This window comes from Eucyclogobius newberryi, unplaced genomic scaffold (genome assembly GCF_026437365.1).
Source record: "Eucyclogobius newberryi isolate DKJ021-1_F unplaced genomic scaffold, fEucNew1.0.hap1 SCAF_10, whole genome shotgun sequence".
Taxonomy (NCBI): Eukaryota; Metazoa; Chordata; class Actinopteri; order Gobiiformes; family Gobiidae; genus Eucyclogobius; species Eucyclogobius newberryi.
Genome location: NW_027315724.1, coordinates 17,357,302 through 17,374,393, shown reverse-complemented (window position 1 = coordinate 17,374,393; position 17,092 = coordinate 17,357,302). Strand labels below are relative to the sequence as shown.

The following is a 17,092-nucleotide window of genomic DNA, read 5'->3' as shown; positions in this document are numbered from 1 at the left end:
TCTGATCTCATCAAACAGCTCTGATGGAGGAAAATCCAGTTTGACACCGATCAGGGTCTAATCTAATCCAGAAACTCTCACCGCTGTTAGATTCAGGACCAAACCAGGATTAAACTAGGATTAAACCAGGACTGGGACTTAATACGGACCAGGAAAAAAACGGTTCCTATTTGCCCCATTTCTGCAGCGCGTGGCCATATTTAGGCCCAAGGGCCATGACTGGAATACACCTTTAGATTGTCCAGACCTGAGCCTAGTCCTGGTCCAGACCTGAGCCTGGTTCAGACCTGAGCCTGGTTCAGACCTGAGCCTGGTCCAGACCTGAGCCTGGTCCAGACCTGAGCCTGGTCCAGACCTGAGCCTGGTCCAGACCTGAGCCTTGTCCTGGTCCAGACTCTAGCTTAACATACTTGCGCTGGTTTATGACAGACTTTGTATCAGATCCAGCGATTGGATCTAAAGCGGTTTTAATCTGGTCTTGTGCTGATCCGTGAATCTCAAATAAACCAAACGCAAACATACGGCTTAAATCTGCTCTTGTTCAATATTTCAGAGCATCACATGGTCAGAGCCACGTGAGGTTACGCTTCAGTGACTAGCCCAACGTGCACGCTGGTGTGTGTGCACGTTGGAGCGTGCACGCTCGTGGAGAGGGCACAGATGGAGAAAACAAGAAGAGGCAAAGTGCAAAGAAAGCAAAAACTGAAAATACATTTCACCAATGAAACAATGTTATTTCAGAGTCTAAAACTCCACACTTTAACCATCATTATTATGTATTATTATTATTACTGAACATACACAAGTGTGTGTCTTGCCCAAGGACACAATAGCAGTGTGCACTACCGCCCCCCTGTGGCACCTGGTGTTCCAGTGGTCTCCCCTCCAAGTACAATCCAGGGCCATCCCAGCGTGTTCAAGAGCAAACTCAAGCCGGTTATGGACAGGCATCTGAAGGACTGAACCAGAACCAGAGCCGAGTCCAGGACTGAACCAAGACCAGGGCCGAGTCCAGGACTGAACCAAGACCAGGGCCGAGTCCAGGACTGAACCAGAGCCGAGTCCTGGACTAAACCAAGACCAGGGCCGAGGACTGAACCAGAACCAGGGCCGAGTCCAGGACTGAACCAGAGCTGAGTCCAGAACTAAACCAAGACCAGGGCCGAGTCCAGGACTGAACCAGAACCAGAGCCAAGTCCAGGACTGAACCAGAACCAGGGCCGAGTTCAGGACTGAACCAGAGCCGAGACCTGGACTAAACCAAGATCAGGGCCAAGTCCAGGACTGGACCGAAACCAGAGCCGAGTCCAGGACTAGACCGGAACCAGAGCCGAGTCTTGCACTGAACCAAGACCAAGGCCAGGGCTAAATCAGGACTAAACCCGGACCACAGTCATTTCTCATGCAAAGTCAGAGTAAATCACACAGAAAGAGTTCTATTTATAGAAGCTCACATCCACAAACACTTCAGGCCACACACACGTGCACGCTCTCACACGCTTGCACGCTCTCACACACGTGCACGCTCTCACACACGTGCATGCTTTCACACACGTGCACACGCTGGTAGTGACAGTATTGGAGGAGGGGCTTTTGTTTATGTCACAGACATTTAATCTCAACATCAGTTTGTGTGTGTGTGTGTGTGTGTGTGCATGCTTACACACTCTCACATGTGCACAGACCTAGAGCACGGGGGAGGGGCGGGGCAGAATCCCTTAGGAGGAGGAGTTTTACTGAGTCACACACAACAGAGAGAAGGAGCCAACGGAGCAGGACTAAACCAGGACTAAACCGGGTCTGATCCAGGACTAAACCAGGACTAAACCTGGCCAGAACCAGCACTAATCCAGGGTGAACCAAACTGATTCAGAGGTGATCTGCGCATCAAATTCTGAGAACCTAAAAGAATCAGAACCAGACTCAAGAATCCAGGACCCTTTGGACCAGAACCGGAATATTTGGTATATTTAAAATTACTTCATAAATACTTTTAAAATGTCCAATACTAACCAGAAACTAGACCAGAACCAAGACCAGAACCAAGATCAGATGCAAGACCAGAACCAAGACCAGATGCAAGACCAGAACCAAGACCACAACCAAAACAGCACCAAACCAGGAATGAACCAGCAACAAAACAAAGATCTCAACAAGAAACAAAAGAACCAGCAACCCAAACCAGCTCGAGCTAAAATCCAGACCAGAGTCCAGACCGGGGTCCACACCGGAGTCCAGACCCATCAGAACCAGATCCAAGAGAATTCACAGGAGGCAGAGACTTTCTGCAGTTTTATCTACAATCCCAGAACTGGAGCTGTGCTGGGCCGGACCAGATCCTCATGGGGTAAGGCTGAACCAGGACTAAACCAGGACTAAACCAGGTCAAAACCCGGTCAAAACCCGGTCCAAACTAAGACTAAACCAGGTCTAAAGCAGGACTAAAACAGGTCCAAACTAAGACTGAACCAGGTCTAAACCAGGTCTTGCCCAGGTCCTGGTAGGGTAAGGCTCAGACTAGATCAGGACTAAACCAGGTCTTGCCCAGGACTAAACACACTGCAGCTCCGCTCACATTTATCACTGATACAGACTCTAGGGTCACACATAGTGAAACTCATGACCTTTCTCTCCTTAAATAACAAAATAAAAATTAATTGAGGTGAGTTTTAGTGTCCTTTATCTCCCCCTGCCGCTAACAAACACGCTAGCTAAGCTCTGCACAAACAGAACATGATTTTACGATATGAAGTTAATTTGAGCAAAACAAAAGCGCACCACAAACAAAAATAGATAGACATTTGATCAAAGTTCTGACTCTGAGGAAAGTGAGGGACATTTAGAAGGACAAGTGCAGACCCTGTGTAAGCCATTATACAGTATTGTTTGTGTTTATTAGTGGTTGTGTTGTGTCATTGGTTCTCATTGCATTATTGGTTGTTTCGTTTAAAAGATTCAGTCGTATCATTTGGACTGATTCAAAAATCTATCTCAGTCTGTGGATCTAGTCTGAGAACTCTGGTCTGCCTTCTCACCGGCGTTCCTCCTGATAATAGCTTATCCTGTTTATGTAATCGTTTAAACTGTTTTAGGTTTTAGTTTCCCCTGAAACTAATCTTCTTTGTTACCCTAACTGCCCTGTGATGGGCCATATAAATCCTCTTGTTTGCTGGCCGCCGCTTCCTCATCTGATCCTGTCCCATGGTTTCAAATTGTTGCTGCTTTTTTTTTTTTACAAACAAGGTCTCCTTAAAGTTTTAGGTTTCTAATTTATTTTTATTTTTTTAATTGATGACATCACATTAGGAAATTACCCAGCAAACACTGGGCAAAATTTCATCTAATGTCACAATTGTTTTAATTTGACAAATAAAAATACAGTATATGAGAACACCTTGTTGTTTGTTTGTGTAAATTCTGCATACACTTTGAGTCCCCGGTGTGATGTCACTTCCTGTCATTTTTCTACAGTTCTTCTCCTCAAATACCTGCCCAATTGGTGTAAAACTATAATGTATATGTATAAGAGGTATAAATACACTAAATCAAGTCAAAATTAGAAAATCTTAAAAAACTGTCATAGGCACTTGAACTCCTCTTTCAAGCCATTTCTTCTCCTGCTTTAGCATCTTCACCTCTCTGTCTTCAAAGAGAACATTTGGGTGTCTTTGGTGCTTCTAAAAAAATAAAGCCTCTTGTGCAATGGCAGTTTAGTCTCACTATGTGACAGTGACGTACAGTGAGGTTCAGGGCTAGTGAGGCACCAACTCTCAGAGTCAGATTTGCAAACGCGAATGAACCCAAAAGAATGAACCCAAAACTATCATTTAAAACTATAACTTAAACAGGTCGCTCTGGACCAAGAAGAGGAGAAGCTGCGGGAGACTTGCATTCATTCCTCACCGTTTGTGTGCTATACAGTCCCACTAGCTCCGCCCTTAGTCTCACAAAGTCAAAAAATCTTGCATATTTTGACAGGCTCTGCAGTTTTGTGTCATCAAAATGTTGGAACATTTCACAACATTTTGTGCAATCCACTAAAGTTTAAACCAAGGAAAAGCTCGCTCACCAAAATGATCAAACCTGACTTAAATCTGATCACTGATGTTATCAAAAATGTTAAAGAACCATTGCCTCTGTTCATCTCTGACTGACATAACTCATCCCAAAACAAACTAGACTGAGCAATCTTTATGTTTAAAAAGTTTGAACAAGAAAAAAAAAATTCAGGGCCATCGGGAATCGATCCCACTGTCTATAGGTCTCCAGGCCGTGTCGAAATGTCCATATTGTCCGGATTCTACATACAAAATAATAATGAAGAAGATAGAGACCTGTCCACACACGGCCGGGCTCAGGAGCGCCCTCTTCATGAGGCACATGTAATGATGCCTCTCTGAGTGAACTTTTACTGCGGTTTTATAATGAATCTATGAGCCTAAAACACGGTTCAGAAATATATTTCTTACATTATCGAGAATATGGAAGCTCAAAGCACAACGTCAGGGTGTTTTTTTTTTTTTATAAACTGAGGGAGAGAGCGACACATCATTTGTGAGGAGTGTGTGTGTGCTCCAGAGGCAGAGCTGGTGCTGCCTCCTCCCTGTATCTGAACGGCAAACATCTGAACAGTCTTATTTGACAAAATATTATTGTTCGATATTGGATTCAAACGGAAAAGGGGTTTATAATACATCCCAGATGACAAAATATTAATATATTTTTATATTTTATAAAAAACTATTTTTATTTTTTTTCAAGATTGACAGGTGAGGCACTGCCTCTCCTGCCTCCCCTGAATGCACGTCCCTACTATGTGACGCTCTTTGCCATGACATTGCTCTGTTTTTGTGCTGCATCTTGTACTTTGGATGGACCAGTTTATGTCTTAAAGTATTGCCCTGTTTGAATAAACAGGGATTTTGTGCTGTCAAGACACAACCATTCATTTTTGGTTCTGTTTCCCCTTTGTCCTGTTTTGTGTGGCTCTTTTACCTTTGTTAAGAGCCCATGCGGGGTAACCACAGGCTGAGAGAGCATTCTTCATGCTTCTCCTCTGGCTCTCTGTGGTAATGTCCTGATCACCCTCAGCTTGTGCTGTAGTGTCATATATTTATTTGTCAAATCTTATGATTAGAGGCTTGGGTACAACTTGGTTGCCAGGCAACAGTTATTAACAGTATTAACCTACAAAAATAAACGGTGATAACATTTTTAACATGTTCAGTTTTCTTTTATTTTTTGTAAAGTTAAATATCCTAACCATGCATTAGTAAAATGAGTCCAACATGTCTAACTCTAACCCTGATGCCCTGCCCTGTTTAACCCTGATGCCCTGCCCTGTTTAACCCTGATGCCCTGTTTAACCCCGATGCCCTGCCTTGTTTAACCCCGATGCCCTGCCCTGTTTAACCCTGATGCCCTGTTTAACCCCGATGCCCTGCCCTGTTTAACCCTGATGCCCTCCCCTGTGCCACAGGAAAGATCCTGCTGTTTTACTCGGTTTTCTACTCACTGCTGTCGGCCATGTTCTGCTTCACTCTGTGGATGGTTCTTCTCACGCTGGATCCAGACTCTCCCAAATACTCAGACCTGCTCAAGAACCCGGGTGAGAACACAACCAGAACTGGGACTAATCCAGGATTAAACTGGGACTAAACCAGGACTGAACCAGGACTGAACCAAAAGACTCCAGTTTAAACCCTGGAGATATCTCAACCAGGATTGGACCAAGACTGACAAATGAAGTCTGCAGTAAAACAGGACTTAGCCCAGTCTGAACCAGGACTCTGACCCGGTCTTGCAGGTTTGGTGGTCAAGCCCCAGGTCTTGGAGATCTCGTTCAATAGAAGTGAACCGTCAGAGTTCAGTCCGTATGTGGAGCAACTGCACCAACTCCTACACAGTGAGTACGGGAGGGCATCTGGGGTAATCCACATTATGGAGAGATGCACTGCAAAACAAAGAGTTTCCAGAGAATGTCGAGGAACAAAAATCAGAACACAACTAAAGTGCATCGTTTGAGCTTTGAGTGTTAAAACTAAAGAAAACAAGTTAAAACAAAGTAAAAACTTTAATTGTGTTTGAACTCGAGGTTTAGGGCTGAAGACACTTTTGTTTTGAATTATTTTTAATAATTATATATATTATCATTTTTTAGTTGATTTTGTGTTTCAACTGTCCATGTAACACACTTAAGCAGATTTACTTCATTCATTCTGGTTGGTCTAATCCCACATTTGTCCAGGAGTGTTCCATCTTAGAAAAAGATTCAGTTCTCTTTCATCCAAAATTAATTCTCAATCTGCAGATCTAGTCTTCTTTGTTACCCTAACAGCCCTATAAGGGGCTGTATAAATCCTGCTGTTTTCTGGCTGCAGCTCCCTCATCACTGTTGAGTTCCTTATTAGCATATGACTGGACTGAGCTGTTTGCTGACCAAATCTCAAATCACCAAGTCTCCAAATACAGCACAAATATCAAAAACATCACAAGACAATAAAAGGGCCAAACCTTTCTGCAACAAGAAGAACAGTGTAATTAAACGACAACAAAACAATGGGCCTAATTACCTCCTGCCTAATGTTCAATCCCAAACTCTGGATTTAAACCGGGTCTGGATCTGGACGAAGTCTCAAGACTATGTGAGATTCGGTGAACTTTTCCCTTGTGTTTCTTTGTCATGGAATAGCGCCCCCTGCTGGACTCTGGCTGTTCTCTGTGTGTCCTCGGGGGGCGCTGTCACCTTCATTTGTGTGTGTTTTTCAGTTGAACCCTTCTGTGTCCGGTCCTGATCCAGATCGGATCCTGGTCCTGACCCGGTTTTGTGTAAGACTCCTTCAGTTCTCCTCATGTTGTGCACTCAGGGGCCAAATGCAGGGGCCGAACTGCTACGGTAGAATGTTACAACAATAGTGCCCCCTAAAGTACATATAAAAGTTCCAAAATAGTTTGAGTGGCATGAAATCTGGGGAAATTAATTAATACATCAAATAAAGCAAAATTCTCATCGGGGCCGATTTTGTACCGTTCGTCTCTTGGAACCGGCATATCTCTACTACATAACTTTCAAATCTGTATTGATGAGAGGCAAAAATGATTTTGTACAAAGTTACTGAAAATTGACACACATTATTTAGGTAAATTTGATCGATAAAGTCTATACATCCCAGCTGTATTATGTACGGGGTTGCCGGTTCAAAGCCGTGGTCTCTTTGCTGTGGGGCTGATCGGAGCCTGGGCGGTGGTCAGGCGGTGGTCAGGCGGTGGTCAGGCGGTGGTCAGGCGGTGGTCAGGCTGGGTGAACGGCGTACTGGGGCGGTCAGGTTGCGATGCCGAATGTGCAGGAAGGCGAGGGCCATCATCACTGCTGCCGTCTTTAATTGTGTTTGTGGCTCTCAGAATACAACGACAGCATCCAGGCAGCTAACGATCTGTGTCTGGCGGGAGAGTTCACCGTCCAAGACCAAAACCAGGACCGAGAACTGGTCCAGAGGAAGGTCTGTCAGTTCAAACGCAGCGCGCTCCGCTCCTGCTCCGGGCTCACTGATCCGCTGTTTGGATTCAAAGACGGACGACCGTGTGTCCTCATTCGTATGAACCGGGTCAGTCCAGGATATAGGACACTTCACCAGCAGGACATGTGTGTGTGGGCATTTAGAGACACTTCATCTGCAGGACATGTGTGTGAGGACATGTGTGTGTGAGGACATGTTTGTGTAAGAGGACATGTTTGTGAAGAAGTGTGTGTGTGTGTGTGTGTGTGTGAGGACATGTTTGTGAGGATATGCGTGTGTGTGTGTGTGTGTGTGTGTGTGAGGACCTGTGTGTGAGGACATGTGTATGAGGACATTTTTGTGTAAGGACATGTTTGTGAGGACATGTGTGTGAGGACATGTTTGTGAGGACATGTGTGTGTGTGTGTGTGTGTGTGTGAGGACATGTTTGTGAGGACATGCGTGTGTGTGTGTGTGAGAGGACATGTGTGTGAGGACATGCGTGTGTGTGTGTGTGTGAGAGGACATGTGTGTGTGAGGACATGTTTGTGAGGACATGCGTGTGCGTGTGTGTGTGTGTGTGTGTGTGTGTGAGGACATGTTAGTGACATGTTAGTGACATGTTAGTGACATGTATGTGAGGACATGTTAGTGACATGTGTGTGAGGACATGTCTGTGAGGACATGTGTGTGAGGATATGTGTGTGAGGACATGTTAGTGACATGTGTGTGAGGACATGTGTGTGAGGACATGTTAGTGATTGTTAGTGACATGTGTGTGAGGACATGTGTGTGAGGACATGTTAGTGACATGTTAGTGACATGTGTGTGAGGACATGTTAGTGACATGTGTGTGAGGACATGTCTGTGAGGACATGTATGTGAGGACATGTGTGTGAGGACATGTTAGTGACATGTGTGTGAGGGGACACATGTGTGTGAGGCCATGTGTGTGAGGCTATGTGTGTGAGGCTATGTGTGTGAGGACATGTTAGTGACATGTTAGTGACATGTGTGTGAGGACATGTTAGTGACATGTTAGTGATATGTGTGTGAGGACATGTTAGTGACATGTTAGTGACATGTGTGTGAGGACATGTTAGTGACATGTTAGTGACATGTGTGTGAGGCCATGTGTGTGAGGCTATGTGTGTGAGGACATGTTAGTGACATGTTAGTGACATGTGTGTGAGGACATGTTAGTGACATGTTAGTGATATGTGTGTGAGGACATGTTAGTGACATGTTAGTGACATGTGTGTGAGGACATGTTAGTGACATGTTAGTGACATGTGTGTGAGGACATGTTAGTGACATGTTAGTGACATGTTAGTGACATGTGTGTGAGGACATGTTAGTGACATGTTAGTGACATGTGTGTGAGGACATGTTAGTGACATGTTAGTGACATGTGTGTGAGGACATGTTAGTGACATGTTAGTGACATGTGTGTGAGGACATGTTAGTGACATGTTAGTGACATGTGTGTGAGGACATGTTAGTGACATGTTAGTGACATGTTAGTGACATGTGTGTGAGGACATGTTAGTGACATGTTAGTGACATGTGTGTGAGGACATGTTAGTGACATGTTAGTGACATGTGTGTGAGGACATGTTAGTGACATGTTAGTGACATGTTAGTGACATGTTAGTGACATGTGTGTGAGGACATGTTAGTGACATGTTAGTGACATGTTAGTGACATGTGTGTGAGGACATGTTAGTGACATGTTAGTGACATGTTAGTGACATGTTAGTGACATGTGTGTGAGGACATGTTAGTGACATGTTAGTGACATGTGTGTGAGGACATGTTAGTGACATGTTAGTGACATGTTAGTGACATGTGTGTGAGGACATGTTAGTGACATGTTAGTGACATGTGTGTGAGGACATGTTAGTGACATGTTAGTGACATGTTAGTGACATGTGTGTGAGGACATGTTAGTGACATGTTAGTGACATGTGTGTGAGGACATGTTAGTGACATGTTAGTGACATGTGTGTGAGGACATGTTAGTGACATGTTAGTGACATGTTAGTGACATGTTAGTGACATGTGTGTGAGGACATGTTAGTGACATGTTAGTGACATGTTAGTGACATGTTAGTGACATGTGTGTGAGGACATGTTAGTGACATGTTAGTGACATGTTAGTGACATGTGTGTGTTTTCAGGTGGTGGGGCTGAAACCTTCTGGAGATCCTTTCATAAACTGCACGTCAAAGGTTCCCGAGCTCTTCTTTGTTAAAGTCTTATTTAGAGTCTTCGTGGTGGACTTAAACTTGGTTCTGGTTCTGGTTCCAGAGTCCCATTAAGATGCAGTACTTTCCGCCAGATGCTCGTTTAGACCGGATGTTCTACCCATACTACGGAAAAAGAACCCACGTGAGTATGATAGTGAAACTCAGGTCAGGATCTGGACATTGCAGAGTATTTACGACATTACACTGACTTTTCTGAGATTTTATCCATTTTAATCTAGTTTAAAACCACATGATCAACGGCTGTAACATGTGGCTGGACAACTATTACTTGTGTCTTGAAGTAATATTTGACCTATTTTTATTTACTTACATCATGAAACCACAGCAGCACCTCCTCAGCCTCTCCTCTCTCCACAGCAGCACCTCCTCAGCCTCTCTTCTCTCCACAGCAGCACCTCCTCAGCCTCTCCTCTCTCCACAGCAGCACCTCCTCAGCCTCTCTTCTCTCCACAGCAGCACCTCCTCAGCCTCTCTTCTCTCCACAGCAGCACCTCCTCAGCCTCTCTTCTCTCCACAGCAGCACCTCCTCAGCCTCTCCTCTCTCCACAGCAGCACCTCCTCAGCCTCTCTTCTCTCCACAGCAGCACCTCCTCAGCCTCTCCTCTCTCCACAGCAGCACCTCCTCAGCCTGTCTTCTCTCCACAGCAGCACCTCCTCAGCCTCTCTTCTCTCCACAGCAGCACCTCCTCAGCCTCTCTTCTCTCCACAGCAGCACCTCCTCAGCCTCTCCTCTCTCCACAGCAGCACCTCCTCAGCCTCTCTTCTCTCCACAGCAGCACCTCCTCAGCCTCTCTTCTCTCCACAGCAGCACCTCGTCAGCCTCTCTTCTTTCTCTCCACAGCAGCACCTCCTCAGCCTCTCTTCTTTCTCTCCACAGCAGCACCTCCTCAGCCTCTCTTCTTTCTCTCCACAGCAGCACCTCCTCAGCCTCTCTTCTTTCTCTCCACAGCAGCACCTCCTCAGCCTCTCTTCTTTCTCTCCACAGCAGCACCTCCTCAGCCTCTCTTCTTTCTCTCCACAGCAGCACCTCCTCAGCCTCTCTTCTTTCTCTCCACAGCAGCACCTCCTCAGCCTCTCTTCTTTCTCTCCACAACAGCACCTCCTCAGACACTCTTTCTCTCCACAGCAGCACCTCCTCAGCCTCTCTTCTTCTTCTCTTTCAGGCCGGTTACGTCCAGCCTCTTGTCGCTCTGAAGCTCCTCCTCTCGCGTCGAGATCTCGGCGTTTTTCACTCCATCACGTGCCGAGTCCAAGGCAGCGGGATCCAGAACCAGAACTCCAGAGACCGGAACCAGGGACGGGTCTCCTTCAAAGTCCGGGTCATGCAGTAGACCCGGAACTGACCCGGAACGAACCAGGACTTAACCAGGATTGAACCAGGCAGGACCCGTGACTAAACCAGGACCAAACCAGGACTAACACAGGACTAGAATATCTTATCTTATCTTAAACAGGACTAAACCAGGACTAAGCAGGACTAAACCAGGACTAAGCAGGACTAAACCAGGACTAACCAGGACTAACCAGGACTGACCTAGAGATGACATTTTTCTGTTCAGACCAAAAGGTGATCTATTAAAATTGTTCGTCTGATCAAACGTTTGTTCTTTCACAGTAAGTTTGTTCAAAAACGTGACAATTGAAAAGAAAAGACACTGCTCACATTGAAAGAACTCAGTCACATGACCAGTCTGAGGCGTTTTAGCCAATGGGGTCTAATAAAAGCTAGAAATATCGTGGGTTTTGTTGCCGTGGCGGTTGCGGCGGCCATCTTGTGAGTGGAGAAGCAGCAAAATTCTAATTTTAAAAAATGTAAAAACCACACGGACACGACCACTGATCATTCTTCTGTTTACGTCGCTATTACCTACTTTTCAGAAGATGTTTGTTCAAGATTTGTTCACATTATTTTTGCAGAACATGAGCATAAAATAAAGTGCAAATACAAAAACAGCACATTACCTTCTTATGAAGTATTTATTTCAAAATATTAATCGGTTACCAGGGCGACGGTCTCTCTAGCCTTTATTTTAACCCATTGTGTTTGCAGTTAGCTGTGGCCCAACAAATGCTAACCCTATTCTTCTGGCCTTTATGACTTTATCAAAATGACTATTGTTATTATTGTTGAAAAATGATTTATGTACAGAAGTACTATTTTTTGAAGTCAAATGTATTTGATTCCAAAGTATGCCTAATATTATGTATTCATATATTATGTTTCATGTTTCATATTTAAAAATATATCTATATTTCCAAATGTTTGGCACATTGTTAAAAACTATTACTTGTTACTGTTGCTTTGGAAAGAATATGAGCTCAGATCGCAGGGTTCACCTCGTCCACAGGGTTCACCTCGTCTACAGGGTTCACCTCGTCCACAGGGTTCACCTCGTCCACAGGGTTCACCTCGTCCACAGGGTTCACCTCGTCTACAGGGTTCACCTCGTCCACAGGGTTCACCTCGTCCACAGGGTTCACCTCGTCCACAGGGTTCACCTCGTCTACAGGGTTCACCTCGTCCATTCACCTCGTCCACAGGGTTCACCTCGTCCACAGGGTTCACCTCGTCCACAGGGTTCACCTCGTCTACAGGGTTCACCTCGTCCATTCACCTCGTCCACAGGGTTCACCTCGTCCACAGGGTTCACCTCGTCCACAGGGTTCACCTCGTCTACAGGGTTCACCTCGTCCACAGGGTGCACCTCGTCTACAGGGTTCACCTCGTCCACAGGGTTCTCGTCCACAGGGTTCACCTCATTCACTGTTTTCACCAAGTGTTTTTACGTTAAAGGGACAATCACAAACCCAGTGTGTCTTAAATGTACAAAATGTGAATATTCTAAGGTGCTGCTCATTATTATTATTATTATTATTATTATAATTGCATTTTAATTAATTCTATGCAAAGGAAAATGTTGTATCACTGTGCACTCACAAATACGTGTCGATGTCAAAATAAAACAGATTTACGTCTAAATATTTCGGTTTATTCTGTGTATTTATTGAAACATAGCTCTGTTTTTTACAACGGAGTACGACAGAGTCTAAGTACGACGGAATATAAAGGCCAACCCCAAGAAATAAAAAATGTGCCGCACTCTGAGAATAATGTCATTAATTTATGACAAAAAAGACGTTAATTAATGAGAAAAAAGTCGAAGTCAGAAAAAAGTCGTAAATTAACGAGAATAAACCCGTAATTTAATGAGAATAAACTCAGAATTTAACGAGAATAAACTAAAACATTTACGAGAATAAAGTCGTTGTTTAGGGGCCGATTCAAAGTGACGTGAGCTGTTCACTTTCAGCACCACGGTCAGGACTCAAAAGAACAGGCTCGGAGTTGACAGTTTAGAACTGAATAAAAGCCTGCAATAGATGTTAGTGTTCGCAGACAGGAGGAGCAGCCTCAGTGTTATATTCACACATGTTCTGCTCCTCTAAGTTGTTTCTCTACGTGGGCACTTTGCGCACAATCACTATTCTCACGTGCTCATTGTGTGCTTGTGCACTTAAGTTTTATGCACCGATTCTAACCTTTTTGTCATCCCTTTGACAAACTCAGTAAAACACACAAAACACAAAACATCTGTCTGCACTTCCACTCAGCTCCTCCTGACGCCCGGATCGCGCACAGCCAAAAAGCAATATGTTTTACGTACACGACATCATCCATATATCATCCATACATCATCCATACATCATCCATACATTATGCATACATCATCCATACATCATCCATACATCATGCATACATCATGCATACATCATCCATACATCATCCATACATCATGCATACATCATGCATACATCATCCATACATCATGCATACATCATCCATACATCATGCATACATCATGCATACATCATCCATACATCATCCATGCATCATGCATACATCATCCATACATCATCCATACATCATCCATACATCATGCATACATCATGCATACATCATGCATACATCATGCATACATCATCCATACATCATGCATACATCATCCATACATCATCCATACATCATGCATACATCATCCATACATCATCCATACATCATGCATACATCATCCATACATCATCCATACATCATGCATACATCATGCATACATCATCCATACATCATCCATACATCATCCATACATCATGCATACATCATGCATACATCATCCATACATCATCCATACATCATCCATACATCATGCATACATCATGCATACATCATCCATACATCATCCATACATCATGCATACATCATCCATACATCATCCATACATCATGCATACATCATCCATACATCATCCATACATCATGCATACATCATGCATACATCATCCATACATCATGCATACATCATCCATACATCATCCATACATCATGCATACATCATCCATACATCATCCATACATCATGCATACATCATCCATACATCATCCATACATCATGCATACATCATGCATACATCATCCATACATCATGCATACATCATCCATACATCATGCATACATCATCTATACATCATGGCATGAGCTCCAACACACGCGAGCACCCAACATAAACGTCATTTTACAGGTCCAGGACCTGACATGGGGACACACCGGGGAAATGATTATTTGTGATGTCTAAAAGGCCCGCATTATAAAGATCGACATCTATTGTGGGCTTTTGTTTATCTACTTTTAACCAAGTCAAGCACCTTTGGTGGTGTGTTTGTGTGAATAATGAAGATTCCAGACAGATGCACCTGTCTCAATGTATTGACTTGTCAGATCGGCTTCATAGCTTTATACACAGTACATATAAAACAGACAGCGCTGTTACTGGACTGTACCATTATGTAACACTGAGGGGGGTGCATGGTGCTGAAAGTGAAACACGTATCGACCTTTGTTCTCTTTAAAATATGAGATTATTCTCATTATTTAACAAGAATAAAGTAATTAATTAATTAGATTATTCTCGTTAATAATGAGATTTTTCTCGTTATTTAACTAGAATAATCTCATGAATTAATTACTTTATTCTCGTAGTGCCCCGCATTTTTTTTTTTTGGTTGGCCCTTATTAGTTTTTTATATAAAGATAGAAAAAATGTAAGCCTGGTCTTATTCACATTTATAATATGACATATCAAGACAACTGACGTAAAGTCACATTTTGAAAAAAAGGTTTAATATAAAACCACATTATATCCATAACAACAAAACAGATCCAAAATATATAAAATTAAATACAAGTGTTTATTTTACATCAGAACAAACAACAACAGACGTTTAGAGAGAACCACAGGAAACATTTCAAAAGTGTTTAAAAATGTGTGTTTTTAGATTAAAACAACAGAACATGAAACACACAGAGAAACTAATTCATTCATAATAATTAATAATGGCACACGATATCTCTAAACATTTTGTCCAAAATGTGTTAAATAAGTTAATTTTTTATTATGTTTTGCTTTCTCATTTTGACCCTAAGAGCTGCTTTTACAATAAATATGTGCAGAAAAGCAGATTGAACTTTATTATTTATCCCTTTAGACCCAGGACACACTGCAGGAGCTGTTAATAAACTCACTGTGTGTTTTATACAAAGCATAAAGAGTTCTTCAAACAAAACAATTATATTTGGTGTGATGCTTATAGTGTAAAACTACATTTTTATTAATTTTTGTGTTAAAACTGCACATTTTGCAATGTCCGAAAGTCAATTTTGGCAATTTTGATAATATATTCAAACAAAATCATATATTTAATCAAACCTTTTGGTGTTTTTATTTTAATGTGATAATAATTTGTTCTATTTTTAGTGTACAAAAAGTTTGATTTGTTTGTGTCCGTACTTTTGACTTGATGTGATTGTTTCTTAAAAGTACTTTATAAGTTACAGCGACATCACTTGAATGTTTGTGCAGTAAGTTCCAAACTTACTTACAATATCTAGTTTTTTTAAATTGTTTAACCTTACTGCCCCGTCACACGTTTTTCTTTGGAAAAAATCTTTTTGTATTTTATTCTTACTTTCAATGCACAGAAAGAAGAATTCTAATGTAGATTCTAATAACAATATCGTAAATTGTGGCAATTTTCAGGTCCAATTAAAAAAAAAAAAAAAAAAGTTAAAGGTGCCTTTTATAGTGTCAAATTTGAATTAAAAAATATACGATTTTCAAATATTTGATGACCAAAATGCACAGTTTTCGTAGAATGATCCAAATACAGTATAAATTAAGAAACCCGAGTAACACAAAAGTCTGTTTACAATTCCACATTATTGAATATTTATAGATTTAATACATCAAGTAAATCAGAAAACATTTTAACATTTCAAGGTGACCAAGAGTTCCTGGTTCAGACCAGGTTTCGTCTTGGTTCAGTCCAGGTTTAGTCCAGGTTCAGTCCAGGTTTAGACCTGATTCAGTCCAGGTTTAGACCTGGTTCAGTCCAGGTTCAGTCCAGGTTCAGTCCAGGTTTAGACCTGATTCAGTCCAGGTTTAGACCTGGTTCAGTCCAGGTTCAGTCCAGGTTTAGACCTGGTTTAGTCTTTTGATGCAGACTCTGCAGCGGCTGATGAGACGTTCAGGAAACACAGAGTCAGTCTGAGGAACAGGTTTACTGAAAAACACAAAGACCAGATAAGCCAGTTTTTTACAAAAAGTGTAATGACATTTCTGGATTTCAAAGCTAAACCAAGATGGCACTTATAGTCCGGAAAATACGGTAATTAACAGAGGAACGTTCCAGAGGTATACATTTTCTGTGTCCATAGTGGGAGCCTTGAGGCCCAGGATCATATCTGAAAGTGAGTGGGATGATGATGTCTGCAATGCCTTGTTAATCTCAGTCCAGTATTTTTGAGGAACAGAACAGTCCCAGAACACATGATAATGGTGGGCCTCCTGGCTACAATTTCTTCAACAGTTAGAACCTTCCTGTGAATAATGGGTACTTTGACATGGTGTTAGAATTCTTTTGAGACATATGATTCTCCACTGAGATATTTTTTCCGCTCTTCAACTGTCAAAGCAAAATGATCCTCTCTTTCCCATGTATCTTTAATATACTGTAATTATTAGAGTGGCTGTCCAAATTATTAATACATTTATATAATTTAGATATTTTTCCCCTTGAAAGTTCAGATTTATAAGCTTTAATAAATGTTTCAGTCAAAGGGTTATAACTTATTTGTAAATCTATATAAAAGTGATGTTTCTCCAAGTCAAAGGATTCTTTCAACATATCAAACATTTTCTTTGATTTTCTTTTACAACCTGGTAGAACACCTTTATACCTTATCCAAACCTTAGAGCTCAGATCTGTGCTGAAAAACT

The 17,092-nt window shown here is 42.4% G+C and overlaps 2 protein-coding genes across 2 annotated transcripts in view; one reads left to right on the top strand and one right to left on the bottom strand.

Moving 5' to 3' along the window:
* Positions 1-1,746: 1,746 nt before the first annotated feature.
* LOC140375998 (sodium/potassium-transporting ATPase subunit beta-3-like) lies at positions 1,747-11,189 on the top strand. The gene is made up of 7 exons (XM_072461963.1): positions 1,747-2,347; positions 5,480-5,608; positions 5,807-5,905; positions 7,402-7,604; positions 9,677-9,727; positions 9,807-9,887; positions 10,930-11,189. Exons 1-7 carry the CDS (start codon positions 1,999-2,001, stop codon positions 11,095-11,097), a joined length of 1,080 nt encoding a protein of 359 aa, XP_072318064.1. The 5' UTR covers positions 1,747-1,998; the 3' UTR covers positions 11,098-11,189.
* A 4,748-nt stretch (positions 11,190-15,937) lies between these two features.
* Positions 15,938-17,092, bottom strand: part of col4a3 (collagen, type IV, alpha 3) — a 49,857-nt gene continuing 48,702 nt past the window's right edge. The window contains exon 51 of the mRNA XM_072461962.1: positions 15,938-16,376. Within this exon, the coding sequence (XP_072318063.1) occupies positions 16,289-16,376 (88 nt within the window). The 3' untranslated portion in view covers positions 15,938-16,288. The remainder of the gene's footprint in view (positions 16,377-17,092) is intronic.

Bases quoted from the DNA above. Each gene is read 5' to 3' on its own strand.
- LOC140375998 (XM_072461963.1), top strand. From the start codon at position 1,999: ATGTCCAATACTAACCAGAAACTAGACCAGAACCAAGACCAGAACCAA. The intron at 2,348-5,479 runs GTAAGGCTGAAC...CCTGTGCCACAG, and splicing joins CCGGACCAGATCCTCATGGG to GAAAGATCCTGCTGTTTTAC. The intron at 9,728-9,806 runs GTTCCCGAGCTC...TTCTGGTTCCAG, and splicing joins TCATAAACTGCACGTCAAAG to AGTCCCATTAAGATGCAGTA.